At 41.2% G+C, this 19,446-nt stretch overlaps 1 protein-coding gene across 3 annotated transcripts in view; it reads left to right on the top strand.

Annotated features, from left to right (window-relative positions):
- Positions 1-19,446, top strand: part of NFATC1 (nuclear factor of activated T cells 1) — a 131,286-nt gene that overhangs the window by 65,939 nt on the left and 45,901 nt on the right. For all 3 annotated transcript variants that reach the window (XM_079983765.1, XM_079983766.1, XM_079983767.1), the window contains exons 5-7: positions 2,953-3,125; positions 3,463-3,603; positions 18,610-18,665. In XM_079983765.1, coding sequence (XP_079839891.1) covers positions 2,953-3,125; positions 3,463-3,603; positions 18,610-18,665 — 370 coding nt within the window. The remainder of the gene's footprint in view (positions 1-2,952; positions 3,126-3,462; positions 3,604-18,609; positions 18,666-19,446) is intronic.

Raw genomic sequence — 19,446 nt, 5'->3', positions numbered from 1 at the left:
TTGATTTTTTCATGAATTTAACTTATCTTCATAGTTCACTTCATCTGTTTCAATGGTGCCTAGTTATTTATGATCAAACATCCTGCTTAACATTCATACAATTTACAATATTTTTGCAAATAAGTCTTAAATTTTTTCCAATCTTCTTCCACCGCCTCCTCTCCCAGGTCTCGGATTCTGCCCGTCATCTCGGCCAGTTCCATATAGTCTATCAGTTGCATCTGCCATTCTTCCAGTGTGGGTAGATCTTGAGTTTTCCAATGCTTAGCAACAAGTATCCTTGCTGCTGTTGTTGCATACATAAAAAATGTTCGATCCTTCTTTAACACCCCTTGGCCAACAATACCCAAAAGGAAGGCCTCTGGTTTCTTAAGGAAGGTATACTTAAATACCTTTTTCAGCTCATTGTATATCATTTCCCAGAAAGCCTTCACTTTAGGGCAAGTCCACCAAAGGTGAAAGAACGTTCCTTCATTTTCCTTACATTTCCAACACTTATTATCAGACAAGTGGTATATTTTTGCAAGTTTGACTGGGGTCATGTACCATCTATATATCATTTTCATTACATTTTCTTTCAAAGCATTACATGCAGTAAACTTCAGCCCAGTGGTCCTCAACTTTTCCCAGTCCTCAAACATAATATTATACCCAATGTCCTGTGCCCACTTTATCATAGCCGATTTAACCGTTTCATCTTGTGTGTTCCATTTTAGCAGCAAGTTATACATTCTTGAAAGTACCTTAGTCTTAGGCTCTAACAGTTCCGTTTCTAGCTTCGATTTTTCCACCTGGAATCCTAACGTAAAGCAAATGTCTAACTCAGGGATCCAAGTTTCAGCATTAAGTCTCATTCATTTCCCTTAGTATGTTTTGCTGAAGATGATACTCCAGAGTAAATGATGCTGGAGATTTTTCATCACCTCCCTCACCCCCAAGATTTCATTTCTTTAAGGTTTTCTTCAAAGCAAGATTGCTGTTAGATGACTCTTCAAAAATGTAGTACATTTACCTGTCAAGGGGTCCATTAGTACCATGTGATGTGAGTGTTGTCGGCTCTCCATTCTGATATTCCTGCTCTCCCCACCTTTCTCTTCTCGTTTTTTTCATTCTTGCCATTTTCCTTCTAGGAAAATCCCTTGGAATTACGACTTCTGTTCTTAGATTCCATGGATTTTGAAATTATATCCAGTTGGGAGCTAGTGCTTCCTCAGAGCCAGGGATGGGGCAGTCAGGCACTCTGGAGAACCCCTGTAGAGGCAGGAGGGTGATGGTGGGTGGGGAGAGCAAGTGGAGGGCTGTGGCAAGTGGGGAAGGGGCTAATCAACTGCTGTGACCACCACCTGAGGCAATTAACTCAGTTTAACTAATGCAGCGGTCACCAACCTTTTAAAACTCATGTCTGAGAGAGTGCTGTGGGTGCCAGTCACAACATGGCTGCCATGGGGGCATGGCATAACACAAGTTAGAGTGCTGTCATGGTGAAGCTTTTCCCATAATTGTATCTCCATACTAGAAAAGACTTAAACTGTTGAATTGCTGCCTGCCATACAGCTGCTAAAGGCTCAGTAACCCTGTTTTCCCCTAAACCAGAGCCTAGGCTGCCATCCCATACTCACTTACCTAGGAGAAAGCCCCATTAAATACAAAGGGACTTACTTCTAAGTAGACATGTATGCCACTGTACTTTAAGTTAAGTATATAGTGAATTCTTAAGGGGTGCCTGAACACAGCAGAAGTCATGACTGAGCCTCCTTGCAAAGTTTCCACATTTTGCATTTGCCATTTTTTGGAGAAGCAATGGCTGTTTATAGTGGTACGATACTGCTTTAAAGCTGTAGTGCAGATGGGGCCTTAGAAAGGGAACAGCACATTTTGCTGCATAACTTTCTACCTAGAGGCTTCATTTTTCAAAATGAGAGCTCAGACTCTGGGATTCCTACCTAATGGACAGCTTTTGGACTCGCTTGCTGGTACATATCTGTTTAGTGGTTTGTGAGCCTTTCCATTAAAAGGCTCTATCAGCTGCTGATTTAAACATCTTTATAATCAATAGGAGTTTCCTATTTTCACCTGAGAAATGTTGGTAGGAATAGAATAGGACATTCCTATTTTCACTGGAGAAATGTTGGAGAGGATGTAACATTTCTTTTTCAAAATGGCACCTGGTTTAAACTTTATCCATAAATCTTAATCCTGAAGCTGTTTTTCTTTTCTTACCCAGTTGCTCAAAATTCCCCTACCCTTAAATAATTTTCAACATAACGGCCCTCCACTGGTGTCAGAGCAAGAAGTTACAGCATTAAGAGAACCATTCAGTAATAAATATTTGTGGAATGAAGTTTCAAAAACATCTCAGGATTCTTAACTGCAGTGCTAGGGACAGTATATTCCTGTTTGTCAGAGAAATGCCAGAAAGATTAATGATGTGGGTCCAACCCTGTTAACATCGATCATAGGGTTTTTGTTAGTCCCAGGAGCTGGAGCCAAAACCCCCAGATTTCCACTGAGTTACTTCCAGGAGGTGAATGGAAGTGGGAAAAGAGCCCCATGATCCTTGCTGTTATATCCAAATGTCCCATAAAAGGGAAGGGATATCAGGTAGCAGTTGCCCAGCAACTCTGTAGGTCTCATGCTGCCATGTGGAGAATTAGCAAGCAGTACTAAAATAAGAGTGGGTCCAGCGGGCAACTCATGTTAGCTCCTTTCCAGAGGCGGCACTCTTGATAGTTTGGATAACTGATTTCTGGATTGATCCAAGGATGGATTAAGCTATTGGGTAAGGACTTCCCGAGGGATTTTAATTCTGTGAATGGGAGCTATGTGGTACTTTTTCCTCAGTGAGACTATAATTCCCCTCCCGCCCCTCAAAAAAATAAAATAAAATGTTGTTCTGGAAGTTTATGAAGACTGGTTTAAAAGTTTTATTTTTATTTGTTTATTTTGGGACAGCATTGACTGTGCTGGAATACTGAAACTCAGAAATTCAGATATAGAGCTGAGGAAAGGAGAAACTGACATTGGAAGGAAGAATACACGGGTTCGACTGGTCTTCCGCGTTCATATCCCCCAACCTAATGGGAGAACCCTTTCTCTACAAGTGGCATCCAACCCAATTGAGTGCTGTGAGTATTCTCTCTCTCTCTCTCTCTCTCTCTCTCTCTCTCTCTCTGTGTGTGTGTGTGTGTGTGTGTTCATGAGCACGCTCATCATCAATGTGTTCTGCTTTGTCTGTTCCATCCTTAAAATTCAGCCAGGACAAAGCATATTTCAGCCATTGCATCACTGAAACCAAAATTAAAATTATTTCCAGCAGAAATTGGCATATCTTGATTTAGGTAGGCTTGCTAGAAGGATCATGGTTTGAATATGAGGACAAAATCCTTCAGACGTCTGTGTATGTGTTTGTGCGTTCACAGTATTTGATTTATAATAACGGTGCTTATTTCTCAATCTCATCAGCTCAAAGATCTGCTCAGGAGCTGCCTTTGGTAGAGAAGCAAAGCGCTGATAGCTATCATGTGATGGGTGGAAAGAAAATGATACTGAACGGACACAACTTTCTTCAAGACTCCAAAGTCATATTTGTGGAGAAAGCTCCAGGTATTTAAAACACTGGTCCTACAGACGAGTGCAGATCTGTGTTTGTGTGTTGCTGGTTGTATGTCATGACAAGTTAAAGTTACATGGGCCCCTATCCATTATTTTTTTAAATGCAGACAGTTTTAGAGGTATGGAACCTGCAACCCACTGGACGTGGCCTGATGCCTGGCTCCTATCAGCTGCAGCCAAGCAGCCAGTGCTCAGGGATAATAGTTCTTAGTCCAACACCTCTAGGGTCACAGGTATCACACTACTGTTTTAGAGGCTTCCATAAGCGACACTAATAGCCTGAACCTAAACAAATTTGGAAGTAAGCCCCACTGACTTCAGTGCGAAAGCCTAAAAATGCTATCCTTTCTTAAATACATTTAAAAAAACCTAGTGAAAGAAGCAGACATGTGTTTGCCACTAATACGCACACATCAGGAAACCTTGGCCAATCTCTCCCAACAGGATGTGTACCTATACAGAGCATGCTTTTGGAGATTCATCTTCTCTGCTTCCATAATTGACATATCAGGGAAAGCACTCTGTGTTTGCATCTAAATGAACACTTGAATCCAAAGGGGCACTGGAAGAAGGAGTTGTGCTACCTTGTCCCTTGCAACTGGCTCATGGAAGGATTTGGAAATCCTTCTCTTCCATTATGGACCACCCTATTAATGAGGAGAGGCATTTTTTAGGGGAACTGATGAGGAAGGAGGAGATAGATTCGCCAGCATCTGCCCAGCCCCTTGTTCACTGTGTGAATTCCAAAGTCTTAGATGTGTGAGTCTGTTGGAAACAAAAAAACAACTGCGTCCTCTAGGACTTTAAAGACCGCAACTGCATCCACACAGCAGTATATTCCATTTCCCCCAACATTTCCCTTACTGTTAATTTCCGTGTATTAAATTTCAGCTTTCACACGATGTAGAAACTGCTTCCGGAACTTTAATGAAAGAGAGCTCAAGCTTCATGCTTGTCTCTGCATCGTTTGAAAAAAAAAATTCCTATAAGCAAATAACGCTGGAGTGAGCACTTTGTTTAAAAACTGAAATGAATTAAAACTTAAACATAATTAAATGGATATTTGGTGCTTCTGTGGGAGGTGGGGGGGATTGGGGAGGGAAGAAAGTTGCAATTTTTGGCATCAGGTTTGTATCCATTTATTCTCTTGTGTAGAGATTGACCTGCTTGTCCTATATAAACAAATCATTGTTTCATGTAATGGCATATGTGGTATTGCAGGGTGTATAGAGAAATAAGCCCCTGCCTATTCTGATTAGATCCAGTAATACTCTTCTTACCAGTGCAGTTAGGAAGCACTATGGTTACCTGCAGAAGCTAGTGATGTATGAAGGAGAAATTCAGGTGCCAATTGTTGATCTCCCGTGCTATATCTGCTTTGGCCCTTAGCCTATATTGTTAAACATTATAATAACCTTCTACTGATGAAACCTTTCTCAATGATGGGCACCAGTGCAAATGATGTAATTGCACATGTTTATAACAATTGCTGGACAGAGCTCTACAATCTGTAAAGGAGCTTCTGATGGTGTGTGGCTGATTTTATTATGTCCTAGTCAGAGGGAGTGTTCTAGTTTCTTTCACAGATGATTTATTTCAATTCCCATTTTTTTAAAATGAGGATTTGGGGTTTCTTGCCTGCTGCCTGCTGATCATTTATGTTTCTCATTTCATCCCCCCTTCATTATTTTAATAATTAGTTGGCAAGGCACACTACTGTTAGCAAGCAAGCATTGAAAAACATTTCTCGTGGTGCACTGGGGAATTACATTCTCATTGTTGTAGTAAATGTAAGGGGTGTGTGAAGCTTTGTAAATTTAAGTAGGTGCTCATCTAGGAAGACCAGCGCTGATCAAACATGTCTGACAGCCGTGCGAAGACCGGGAATGAAATAAAACATATTACCATTGAAGAAGCCCACTTTTGTTGTCTGTCCTTTTATAACCTGAACTTCCTCTTCTGAGGTGTTGTAGAGTCCACTCTATACTAAGCTGCAAATGGCTGAGGGGATGAGGGAACATCTTTCTGGATCTGCCATTTTATTTCAAACCACTGGTGGGACCGGGGGTTAAGTAAATATAATTCAGAGTAAACCCGAGATCACAAGTGAGGCTAGAATAGATAGGGAGCTGAGCGCTGAAGGCAGGGTCAGTGAAGGCGAGAGCAAAGGAGGAGTAGCTTTCCTTTTTAAATGCCTTCTTGTTTTAGAAAAGGTTTCCGTGGTGCTGGCACAAACGAGACATTCCACAGCTGCTTGCTGAAACCCCCTGAACTTTAAGCTGTCTCTTGAAATTCTCCTGCACTTAACGTCTCCCAGCCATTCAAACGGAGGCTTTGATGGTCATGGCCGTTTAACCCTCGACATTCACCGAGTTCCAAAGAGATTGCCGTTTCACTCTGCAATCTTCTGACTGTCCCTAACAGCACAATGTGCTTTTGCTGAGTAAGGCAGTCTCCGGCAACTGTCGCATCCAACTGCAGTACAGTTACCGAGATGCAAACTGACCGGGTCAGTCAAATGCCCTCTCATAGACTCCCTTGCTGTCTTCCATGTGATCAAAGCTGGGAGAAGTGAATAAAATACATAAAGTGGGTGCCTTCAAACTAGGAATCCAGCGGAGTGGGTTGCATGGAGAAGAGCAGAAAGGGAGAGCTTTAGGTGTGACCTATTTTGGAATTGGCCATTAAATTCTGGATTCTGTGATTTCTTTGCCATCATGCCTCTTGGGAGAATGTACTCAACATGTCTTTGAGCTTGTGCAATAGATATATTTAACTTGGCCAGAATAGTTAGTGTTAACTTTTAAGACGTTGACATCTTTTGGAAGATTTGTCCTATGAAGAACTGCATTATTGCTCTTGAAACTCTCTCTCCGCTGAATGCTGTGAAAGAGATCTCCCATAATAAAATAGTGAGATAAATCGTGTCCTCCCTTAAAAGAGGGCACATGTTGCGGTGAGACCTGGAGACTGACCTCCTGGTTGTGGGTGGGTTAATTGGATAGCCACAACAACCCGATTGGTAGGTCCCTCATTGCTGGGTTTAATCTGGCCAATGGGGTGCAGTCTAAACGAATTGAGGGACCTATATATACCTATGCACATGACCCAAAGCTTCCTCTTTCGGCTTGTGCATCGGAACACCCACTCACCTCACCCTACTTTGAGGGCATTTTTGCGATTGACCTTGCTATGCCGTCGTGTGTCATCTGTTGTTGGGACAGGGGCACGGCAGGGATTTTCCCCACTTGGCTGATTGGCTGTTGCCATTTGGGTTTTGCCTGCCGCGTAGCAAAGCATCACAACTTGTAAGGTTGTGGATAGGCACTGGTTCACGTGATAGGGATGGGAGAATGGTCTCACCATCCCTATGTGAAGGGTATTCCGTTAAAGGACTCAACTTGGTTTGGTCAACCCCTGAGAAGGGGGTTGTGCCCGTGCCTGAGTCCAGGGGAGCATCTGGGGTGTGAACAGAGTCTGTTCCTGGGCTTTTCACCTACCTCAGGGGTTCACCCTTGGCTTACCTATGCTGGTGCCCTGTGTCAGCGCAAGGGTGCAGGCAGCTAGTCGAACCACTCACTTTTCTGTAATCAATAAAGTTGTGGCCTAAATTCTGCCAAAAACCAAAACTAAAATTTGAGTCAAATGTGTGTTTATTTAGGGGGAAGGTCTCTGGGTCTGAACACGCAAATTGAAAAACAGTACAAAACTACACTTTCTGTGCAATCAGAAGTTGGTGGCAGTCAAAGTAAGTACTGAACTATTAGGACATTTTGAATTCAAGATTAAAGCTTTAAAATGGAGCTGGCATCCTTTCTTTTTTTTAAAAAAATGAAAACCTGTGACTGGGTGTTTTGGATACACTTTAATGTTGATTTTCATTGTGAAAAAATATAGCTGGATGCACAAAACAGTAAACTGTTGACAAAAACAAACAAACAAACAAAAAAACATTGGAAGCAGACCAGGAGAAAAGAATCCAGGCAGTTTTAAGAGAACACTACAATAAAAACATGTGATCTGAAGTCCACGTAAGGGGGAACTGGGGCTTCCCATTCTGACCAGGAGCATAAGAATTTGCTATCAGGCAATGTAGTGGCTGGCTATAATGTTACTAGTATTGCAATTGTATGCATTTCTACACAAGATTGGGTTTCAGTAGGACTTACTCTCTGGTAAGTATGTATAGGATTGCCGTCTAAAGGAAGTATTAGAATTTAATGCATGCCTTTTAACATTGTAAATGGTTGACAACTCTATGCGTAGTGAGCAATTTCTTCTTTTACCAGTGTATCTGATGGCATGGCTAATGGCAATGCAATATTATATTGTTGCATGCCACCCCTATCTACAAGCCGCGTATGGTGCCAGGGGGTTCCGGGTTTCCTCGGAACGAAGGACAGCAGAGATTGTGGTGTCTTTATGATATATGGTTTATTTACACACATACACAACTTGAGCCTACAATGGAGGGCCTCAGAGCATTCACACTCCAAGAGGGTCTTGCTTCTCCCATAGCCACAGCCTTGGATTCCAGCAGAAATCAGGCAATGGCTCTGTCTCTCAGCTGCCGAGCTTTCAGCCAGCTTCTTGATCACATAACTCAAACTCACACTCCCAACTCTGGCCTTTGTCTTTCTAACTACCAGCAAGTTGGGGGAAGAGGACAGGCTCATTTGCTATCTGACACAGAACCGCTTCCTTTGTTACCTTAATGGCTCATGTTTAGAGGGCCATTATCTCACCCGGAAGCTAACAGGGCTTATTCCAGGACCTGAATCTGTGCTGGATTCAGGAATGAGAAGGGGACTCGGGCATACAACCTACCTCTCTCAAACTCATAACGCTATATCATAGAATGTATCTATATATCTGTATATTATTTTGACATTCTGCACCGAGTTACCAGAATTGTGATCCATCCCTAAGGACAACTCAAAGGCTATAATAAGGTCTATGATAATTAATGTGATCTATAAATATAATAGCATTTGCTTATGCAAAGCATTCCAATATATTAATTCACTGAATGTTGTGAACTCTGCCTCCCTATAAGGGCTAGCTTTCAGTTGCTAGGATCTGGAGAAATAGCATTGTCCTTGCATGGGAAAGGCGGGAGAAGAGGCACTGTTGGACTATCTTAACAATGACTCATATCAAAAGGAAGCCCTGAAGAATCATCAAGTCCGTTCTTGAACTTCAAGCCAGAAGCAGAGCTGTGGTCTCAACTTAACTCCCTCTTCAATGCTTTTTTAAAAAGAAGTATGAGAAGATTTATAAGACGTTAGCCTCACCTACAGTGCTCTGTGTCTGTGTTTCTTAATGCTGAAAGGAAAAGCTAGGTGGAAGAATATTCTTAGCTGCTTAACATACTTATCTAAAAAGCTTGTTGGGGGAGAAACATTGTGCAAAGACCTCTTCTGAAAGCAGAGTTATTTTTTATGCAGTAGTGAGAGCTGGGGTTGGGATTGCTCTCCTTTCAAGAGCCATAGCATGCTGTCTTCAGAAGTGTACTGTAATTTCCTCAGGCATTTTATAAGGCTGTTTTTTAAAAAATAAAGTGTTGAAGTAAGCCCTTACTTCAGGGGCTTTTTGTCAATAAATTATTGCTTGCACATCCAGCTATATTTTCCAGAAGTGAAAGTCAATATTAAATGTGTATCCAAGACACTCAGTCACACAGTTATTAAAAAAGAAGAAGATGCCAGCTATATTTTACAGGTTCAGCCTTCTTAAATTCAAGATTTCCTTGTAGCAGTGAGTCCAGTACTTCCTTTGGCTGCTGCAAACTCCTCTTTGCACAGAAAGAGTTTTGGTTTGGTACCATCTTTCAATTTATCTTGCTTTTTAAATTTAGGTTAGCATTCAATAAAGCGAGTTTGAGAAGCAGTAATAAGATTCCTTTTTCGGGAGAAATCTTCAGCGTCTTCAGAGTTAACATTAACTATACTGGCCAAGGTGTGTGCGCGGCACGAGCTCAAAGGAATGTTGACTACATTCTTCTTGAAGTCTGTGACGTGTGTTTAAAGCAATGGCAGAATTCATAATTCAGCACTAAAATAATTTGGTAAGATGCTTTGTCAAATGTATAAACTTTAGTTTGCTCGTAGGTAACCCTGTCAATCCAATTTATGGAATCATAGTTGAGAAAAATGGCAGACATCATTTCAAAAGCCATCTCAGGGATGCCTGAGGGATGCCTTTTGAGAATCAAGCTTCCTATGATGGTCAAGGCCTATATAGGGCTCACCTGTGTGGTATCCGTGAACATACATGCAGCTGCAGAGTTCTTCCCTGGCACCCAATAAATCTTCCTGCTTAGACTTCCAAGAAGCATTCTATTGTAGCCAATATAATTGGTTTGAGTGTACAATTGGTGTGTGCAGTGCCCAGGACAGTTAATCCAGTTTGCAGATGTGCCAGCAGACCCCAAAAAAAGGCTGGAGATCCCTGGCTTTATAACATCCCAGTTTAAGCACTTCCATGTTTGTTCAGAGTATCTTCAAGATGATCTGACACAATCAGTGCACACACCATTAAACACGTGATAAGCTTGGAATTGCTTGGCTCACCTTTTGTTGCACGCAATGTGATGGGTAAAGGATGGTTCATCACAACAGTAGAACACATTGCACTAATCAAGTGACGTCTATAATCACATGCACAATTATATTAATTTGCCTTCAGGATCGATTCATAAGTTTCTCACAAACAGACATTTTGTTAAATAATGTTTTATTTGGAAGAAGCACCAATTTCATTTCTTCCTTGCTCTTCCATATGAGTTTTTGATGGGATATGAGTTAATTTTGTTGTTGTTTTCTTATTTTTTGGGGGGGATAGGAATGCTGCCGGGGGAAAGATCTGTATTGAGAATCATATTCCTGGTAGTTTCCCATGGAGAATATGTTTCTACATTTGCTTTTAGCAAGCAACATAGCCTGCTTTATATTTTCTGGAAGCGTTTGTATTTAATCCCATGAGTTTTCATAGAAATGCAGGGTAGTTAGGTGCAGGAAGGTTGCCACTTCTATATTATATTCCTAGAATGTGGAAGGCTTTAATGCATCTTTTAATGTACAGAATAAGAAGTCGTCACTGAGTTTGGGCAGTTTAGACTATTCACATAGCCCTGTAGTTTAGCTGAATTATATCACTTGTATTTTTAAAAGAATTGTCCAGGGGGATCAGGAGATTCTTCAGGAAAAAGATTACTATAAGTGGGGCAGGAATTGGTCCTGAAACAGACACGTCCCTCAGATACTTGAAGGGCCTTTGGATGTGAGCTCTGCTTCTGTAGACATTTCGTTTTTCACTGCAGCATTTGAAGGCTCAAGGTTTGGCGTCTGTTCCGATGAGATGAGACGTGGAGACTAGTGAGCAGACTTTTGGCTGAACTCCATTTGGTAAAAGATCTTACATTCTCCGAGATCTTTCCATTGGTCTTTCCATTGCCAGCAGCAGTCGCAGTTTGAGGGGCAAGTGGCCAGAAAAGGGTCAAGTTTCAGATTGGTAGTCAAGCTGCAGTTCACGTAATAAACTTAAGTGGGAGAATATCCCTCAGTCACATGCCTTCTGCATAATGTTGTTTTGTGCGGCTGCCTATCTCTCAGAGTCCACCACACCCATTTCACTTGCTTGCTGCATCCATTTCTGTGTCTGCTCATTTGCAAGGCGCTTGGAAAGCCTCTGCCATCGAGAGGGGCTAGAAACATGAGAATTGTACAGTTTGGAGCACAAGAGTTAATGGAAAGGTCACTTGTCCCTATTTCCGGGAGTGGTGCTAGTTTTATAAAGGGGTCCCTGGCCACGTACCAGAAAGAGATATCTTTAGCAGGGAGTTTAATCAGATGATGGAACCATTGCAGTGCGGAATCCTTTCACGAGCACACAGTAGCTGTGACGTCGCTGGTAGGAAATACATTTCAGATTTTCCTAACGCTGCAGCACAGGAAAAGGCAAAGATAGTATGGGATGCATGCCATCCACATAAGACGGTATCACTGTTACCGAGTCTTGCCATACAGTATTTCGATGAGGGCTATTAAGGTCAATATGTCCCTTAGATACTTGTGTACAGTTTCAAACGGTTTGTTCCACATAAGCATACTTAGAATCACAGCCTTGCAGCATAACCTTATGCATGGTTACTCAGAAATAAACCGCACTGTGAAAATGATCTATAGGTGGTACATGACCCCAGTCAAGCTTGCAAAAATTTATCACCTGCCCGACAACAAATGCTGGAAATGTAAAGAAACTGAGGGAACATTCTTTCACCTTTGGTGGACATGCCCAAAGGTTAAGGCTTTCTGGGAAATGATCTATAATGAACTAAAAAAGGTATTTAAGTATACCTTTCCTAAGAAACCAGAGGCCTTCCTTCTGGGCATTGTCGGCCAATTGGTGCCAAAGAAAGATAGAACACTCTTTATGTATGTTACAACCGCTGCAAGAATACTCATCGCAAAGTATTGGAAGACACAAGATTTGCCCACTCTGGAAGAATGGCAGATGCAAGTGATAGACTATATGGACTTGGCAGAAATGACTGGCAGAATCCAAGACCTGGGAGAAGAGTTGGTGGAAGAGGATTGGAAGAAATTCAAAGAATATCTCCAAAAACATTGTAAAATGTTTGAATGTTAAAATGATGTTGGACATAAAGAAAATATGGCACCAGTGACATAGTAAAAAGAAATATGTAAAAATGTTTTAAGAAAAGGGATTAAATTATAAAGAATATGTAAGAATGTATCTTTAAAGAAAGGGAAAACAGAGGACATAACAGGTTGGAATGTATAATATTGATTAAGATTTGAAAAAGGGCAAGGAGCTGCTAAACTCGATTGAGTAAAGGGGAACGCAGGAAAGGGAGATGTGAGGAAGTCAGGAAAGAGGGTTATAAAGATTAGAATAAAAAAAAACCTTAAAAAAAACCACAGAAATAAACCGCACTGGATTTAGTGGAGCTTACTCCCAAGTATGTTTAGGATTACAGGCGTAGTTTACACCACACATTTGAAGCACTTTAAATAGACATGACTTCCCCCAATGAATACTGGGGAGTGTAGTTTGTTGAGGGTGCTGAAAGTTGTTCACAGAACCACAAATCCCCTTCTCCCACAATCCAAGAGTGGTTTGTTGGAAGCCACCCAGAGTGGCTGGGGCAACCCAGTCTGATGAGTGGCATGCAAATAATAAGATTATCACCATCATCATTGTTTAACAATCTGTCCTTCTTCACTGGGAATTCTGGAAATTGTCACTCTAGGAGGGGAGTATGGGTCTCCTAACAACTCTCAGCACCCTTAAACTGCAGCTCCTTGAATTATTTGGGGGAAGTCATGCCGGTTTAGCTTCACAACCTTACAGTGAGGTTGGTCGTGCTGAACCTGGATCTTCTCAGATCCACTCCCCAAGCCCTGCCTCCCAGGCCACCACGGATTGGCTAAATTTGAACAAAGGGTCTAGCGGTGCCCACAATGTTCCATGGTGACCAGGGAGGCGAGCCAATGGTCACAAAACAACATGGCGAGGCTCCGTGGGCTTTTGAGGTGCTGTGGTGGGCCGCAACTGCCACTCACCGTGGAAACGGATAAGCGGCCATTACTAAATAGGGTGTGTGCGCCCCCACACACAATCCATTATTGGCATTTCAAACCCCAGAGTTCTACTGGAATACCAGCAGAGTTGAACCCCAAACAAATGGTGGACCATTAATGGGGAGAAAATGGGAGAATCCCCAAATCCCTAAAAAAGAAAATACCCAGAGTCTCTTACACTCACACTCCTACACTCCTGGCAGATGTTCAGAGCCACCTCAGCCCAATTTTGCTCTGGTTGGGTTAGGAAACATGGTGCCCTACAAATTGTATTGGACTCCAGCTCACACCAGCCCCAGTTGGCACAGCCAATGGTTAGGGATAATGGGAGCTGTAGTCCAATGGGAAGTATGGGATGTTGGAGAGGGGTAGTATCATTGGTGGGGGACACATCATGCTCCTTCTGGGGTCGTTTGTTCACCTTTGTTCCCTACGCTGCACTCAGATCTCACCTGTGAGAAAAGAGATTACTTACGCCAGATCCATATTGAAACATCCTATACTCCTCTGTAAACTGTAGGTACCACCTTGCACTTACTTTTTCAGTGAATTATAGAGTTAGAAGGGACCTTGAGGGTCATCTTATTCAACCCCCTGCAATACAGGAATCTCAACTAAAGCATCCATGACAGAGGGCCATCCAACATCTGCTTAAAAACCTCCTCAAAAGGAGAATTCACCACCTTCTGAGGGAATCCGTTCCACTGCTGAACAGCTGTTGCCGTCAGAAAGTTCTTTCTGATGTTTTACTGGAGTCTCCTTTCTTGTAACTGGAATCCATTGGTTTGAGTCCTACCCTCCAGAGCAGGAGAAAACAAGCTTGCTCCATCTTCCATGTGACAGCACTTTCGATATTTGAAGATAGCTATCATAGCTCCTCTCAATCTCCTCTTTCCGGGATAAACACAACAAATTCCCTTAAACATTCCTCATAAGCCTTGGGTTCCAGACTCTTGATCATCTTGGTTGCCTTCCTCTGTTGCCCCTATTGAAATTCATTTTGTTAGTTTGGACCCAGTTGTCCAATCTGTTAAAGTCATATTGAATCCCAAGGGCCATCTAGTCAACCCCTTAAAAGTTCCTCATAAGACCCTTGATTATTAGGGTATTTACCAATAATCTCAGTTTGAAGTCTGAACATGTGGTTAAAGTATTAGATCAACAGCAGCAGAATTCAAACCCCAAAATTTAATAAGAGAAACATAATTAAGCAAAATGAATTATTTAATTTGATATTTTTACTTTGTTTTCTGTAGCAAATATCCACAAAGCTTCTTAAAAAAAACCCACAAAAAACATAAATAGCCATTCCTAATAGTTGAAAGAAAATAAAGCTTTAAGCTCCCCTTTGTTGCTGGAAAAACTGCACACAAATACTAAATCAAATCAAGATGTACAACAGCAGCAAGGTAAAACATGTTAAGCACTTGAAGAGGCAACAATCGCTAAGCATCAAAATCTTGCTTAAATAAATGTGTTTAAGTTCCTACCTGTACACTGGAAGGGTAGGAGCTTGACAAATCTCCTAAAGGAGGGGTTTCCACAATTTTTGGCACTACCGTAGAAAGCCACTGGTCACATACAGATTAATTAATAATTTGGAAGCTATACATACAGATTAATTAATAATTTGGTACTATAAATTCATCACTACTCAGCCACATTGCAGGCAATTATTTTATCTAAATCTTTGAGAAATAAAGGCAGGCTATGTTGTCTTGAAATTAGGCCTAAAAGTGCTGTGTTCATATAGCAACTAGTCGATGGTCTGTCTTGATGGGAATGAGTAGGCTTCAGGTGGATGCAATCTCTTCTCCTCTTTCAGTGTTGCTGCCTTGGCTTCTAATTTCAGGTAATCACATTACATTGAAACCTTAATCTTTAACCTTAACTATGGTTTGTTGAAACAATATAGTTTAATAATCCATGCTTGATGTTTCATGTTTCCAACAAACCATAGTTAATGTGATTGTACTAAGAATGGGATAAGGGTTTTGGTAAGACTATGCACACTAATTATGTTCACGTTAACTGAAGCACAACCTATTGCATTCATATTAAATATATTATTTCATCTTAATTGAAGCATAATCCATGGCACTCATTCAAGGATTTAGCCTGTTTCCTCTGAAACCTCTTTCCCCACAGACTCTAATAAATGAGAAAAATGCTAAGTAAAATTAGCAACAATATCTCAATAGAAATAACTGAAGTGGTGAGATATACAAAATATATTTTTGCTCTTGCTGCTGCTGTGTTAGAACAAGCCCACAATGCCTTTTTTATGTGGAAATCTTCTAGATGGGTGTGGTGGGGAAGCCGTTTCTGTGACTCATGCTGCAGGGAATTCCCTAATGGTTTTGGAATATTTTTACTTTTTGACTTCTGCAGAGTTTCCTTTTTAACTCCGTAGAGAGCAGTTGATACAGAGTGAGTTACAAAGGCTCATTCAGTGCTCAGCCGTTCCGTTTCAGAACCCCGCTTATATTTTTAGGAATTCAAAACCAGCCTATATAGTAATGCAGTAGGTGTGCAGAATTGGCCACCACTGTTATCAATCCCCAAATGCCAGAGTTTCTGACTGAAGCTCTTGCCTTCATGCAAGAGAACTAATTTACCTCAATCCTCCTGTGGAAACTTCCCTATCTGTTATGCCGCAAGGAAACATGGCAAGGGTTTGGCGGTGGTGTTTTAAAATTGTAAACAGTTCTCATTGTTTGGATATGGCCACCTAGTCTCCTCACGTGCAAAAAATAATAATTGTGTTTCTTCATAACGGTGTGCTGTTCTTTAGAACATGCACAAGTGCACATTCGAAAGAGTTAATTGTGGTTATTTTTGGTATTGCGCCAACACAAAACCAGCCACAGACATGTTTTAGAAACACAAGTCCTGTTAACCCTTTCACATGTGTGCTGAAAAGAAAGCACACACACTAAAATGTGGGGACTTTGATATAGAAGTGAATGTGTGAACGCACACCTCATCTGCATTGTTTTCTTTAGTGCCTTTTATTGAAAGCCCATTAATGTGAAGGTGGAAGCCTCAAATTATATCAGTGGCCTTTGCTTCTTCTGGGATTTCCCTCCCACTCCCCTTTCAGCTGTATAAACAGGAAAGCTTGACTGCTGTTTAGTGAGTCTGTTTCCCTTAAAGAAAAAAAGAGAGAGGGAGACTAATGATAGGCTTCACAGTGTCAGCAACAATCCCACAATGGATATAATCTTAGAATTCATCTGTTTGCAAACAATTCAAGAATTTTGCGTTCAGAGGCAAGCTATGAACTATTTCAGTTGTCTATCTGCATCTTTTTAAATTCAGTTTTGAAAATGCTGTTTAAGCCTTTGGGCAAAAAGTTAAACTGTAAAAGAAAGAAAGAAAGAAATCAAAACAAATTTAATGCCAGGTTTTTAAAGGGTCAGATATTAGATTAATTGCTCCAGTACAGAAAGTAACAACACCTCACTGAAGAAACATTATGTGTTCCAAAAAAAAAGTTTCTGGGGATAGATGAGAGGAGCATATATGAGTGGTTTGCTAGGTTTCCGTCTCCCTTTCTTTTACACACACTATCAACAACAACAACAACAACAACAACAAAGTCCATTTGGAGAGAATCACTTGAGTGAGTTAAACTTTAAAGGGAATGCCTGAAATGTGTCTGTTTCAGCTTTATGTTATGTCTGTAATTTGAATTATTTGCATTTTGGAAAGGTATAAATTGCTCTGGTGTACTTTTGTTGGACTTCGGCCAGGCAGGGAGTTGCCTTCGGCTGTGAGTCAGCCAGGCTGATGCAGATGTGGCAGCCTTACAATGGAAACTTTTGTGGTGTATCACTCCTCACTCCTCCGGCACATTCTGACTGGAGACGGCATCTAGCATACTTGGGTAGGATACTTGGCAAATGTTGTACTGACATAAGACCTTTTTCTCCAGTATAAGCAAGTCTTTTAGCATTTTGAGACCCCTAAAATTTATTCCATCCATTCCCAACTTTCCCCCCCCCCTTAAAAAAACAAAACAAAATTAGCTGATCCAGATAAACCCTCAAAACATGTTTACTGTAAGAAGTTGACGTAGTGCTCTAAGGTTTCTCTCCTGGAGTTGATCCCAGTCCGTGGGTGTAGAGATTTCCCTCTTGGTTCACCAGACGTAACATGAGGAATTGCCTGCTTTTTTCTCTCTCTTTAATTCTTTGCTTTTTTAATTCTTTGCTTTTTGGTCTCTGCTTCATAACAGTTTCTCCTCCTTATGTTTTTGTTAAATGAAATGTCACTAACTCTTATTGAGTCATCTGTTCCCCTCAACTTTTCTGCAGCAGCTAAAGTCTGGACAGTCTCAAGAGAATTTTGTATTGGAGCAACACTAACTCTTGCTATTTCTCAGATAGTCAAAGGACTCGATACAACCCCTTCCTTTAACGTAACACCTAAAAAACTTTCATGAACAGACACACATTTGTAATCAGCCTAAAAGGGAAAAAAGGAAAAGTAATATACAGCAATGGCACTGTAAAAAATAATTGAAAGATTTGATGAGTTGGCAGGAACTGTAAAACAGAATCCCAATTCAAGTAATTAATCTTTCAGAATAGACTGAACATAGAAAAAGCCTGAAGCTCTGGTAATTCATTTACAAAGCTGAAAGGACTACAAACTCTTAACCAGCTCAGACGGTTCTAGGTATAGCATTTTCATTCTATCCTATTTTCAGCTCTGATAAAACAATGAGTGGGATCTAGTCTGTGCCCTTTGCCCTTAATAGACTTCTCATGTCCAGTTTCTCCTTTTCTTTCCTATGCCCACAACAGTTCTAGGGCACAGGTTATCTACAGAGAGAGAAGGATCATCATGACGGGCGCAAAGTTACCTAGAAAGCTTTATGGCTGGATAAGAATTTGAAGCCAACTCTCCTAAGTCCAACACTGTAGCCTTGGGATGGGGAAACCAAAGGCACTCCAGATGTTGTTGGATTTTAACTCCCATTGGCTCCAGCCACCATGGCCCATCAGAATCATAGAGTTGGAAGAGATCCCAAGGGTTTTCTAGTCCAATCCCCTGCAATGCAGGAATCTCAACATGTGGTCCCCCACTCAATTTGAAACCATACCAGATCCTGCTTAGCTTTGCAAATGTGCTAGCACTTTTATTGCTGCAATTTGTCTTTCCTGTACATCCTGCGAAATGTTTGCTAGGATCATCTTGGAAGGCTGATTGCATTGGAGAATCAAAAACTACAAAAGAAGCAACGTGCCTGTTTCAACTTCATCCTCTCTGTGCGATATTAAATTAAGGCTGTCTCAAAAAGGGAGATCCCCTTTTCATTTCTGACACCTGTGAATAGATAGCGGTGTAGAATTAGACAACTTCTTTTCTTGTTCTTGTTTTTTAGATGGTCATCACGTGTGGGAAATGGAAGCCAAAACTGACAAAGAGTTGTGTAAGCCAGTAAGTATCTCCCCTTTGAGAAACATCATAATGTCTCTCTCTCTCTCGTGTGTGTGTGTGTGTGTGCATGTTCATCACTCAGCTAGCATAATATCAGTACAATGTGCACACACTGTATGTTTGTGTATGGATGTGGGAGAGACACTCTGAGTGACTGTTATGGATAGATGAGAAATTTGAGTCAATATGCATTTAAAGCCAAATCTAACAAATTTACACTTTCTGACACAATATGCAAAGCAGAACCCAGCAATCCGTTTGAAATCTGCAGTTATCTTAATTTTGTGATGTGTAGGAGTCGACATGATCAATGTTTATACAATTATGGATAGCATGGAGAAAATGGATAGAGAATTTTTTTTCCTGGTAATCCAGCAAAGCAGAATGTTGGAAGATTCAGGGCAGATGAAACATAGTACTTATACGACAGATAGTTATGGAATTCACTCCCACCAAAAGTGGTTAGAGACACCAACTTGGGTGGCTTTGAAAGAGAATGAGACAAATTCATGGAGGATAAGGCTGCCAAAGGCAACTAGCTAAGATGGGTTTGTTCTGCTTCCACAATTGGAGGCTGTATGCTTCTGAATACCATGTGCTGGAAGCCACAGGAGGAGACAGCGGTGTTGCATAAGGTTGGCCACTGTGAGAACAGGATGCTAGACAAGAAAGGCCATCAGCCTGATCCAACAGGCACTTCTTATGTTCTTAAGTATATACAGCAATAAATAAATACACACATATTCGCATCAGGTGCATTTTGTACTGAAATGCATGACTG

Source organism: Podarcis cretensis (genome assembly GCF_951804945.1).
Source record: "Podarcis cretensis genome assembly, chromosome: 7".
In the NCBI taxonomy this organism is placed as follows: Eukaryota; Metazoa; Chordata; class Lepidosauria; order Squamata; family Lacertidae; genus Podarcis; species Podarcis cretensis.
This window is presented reverse-complemented; position numbering and strand designations above follow the sequence as displayed.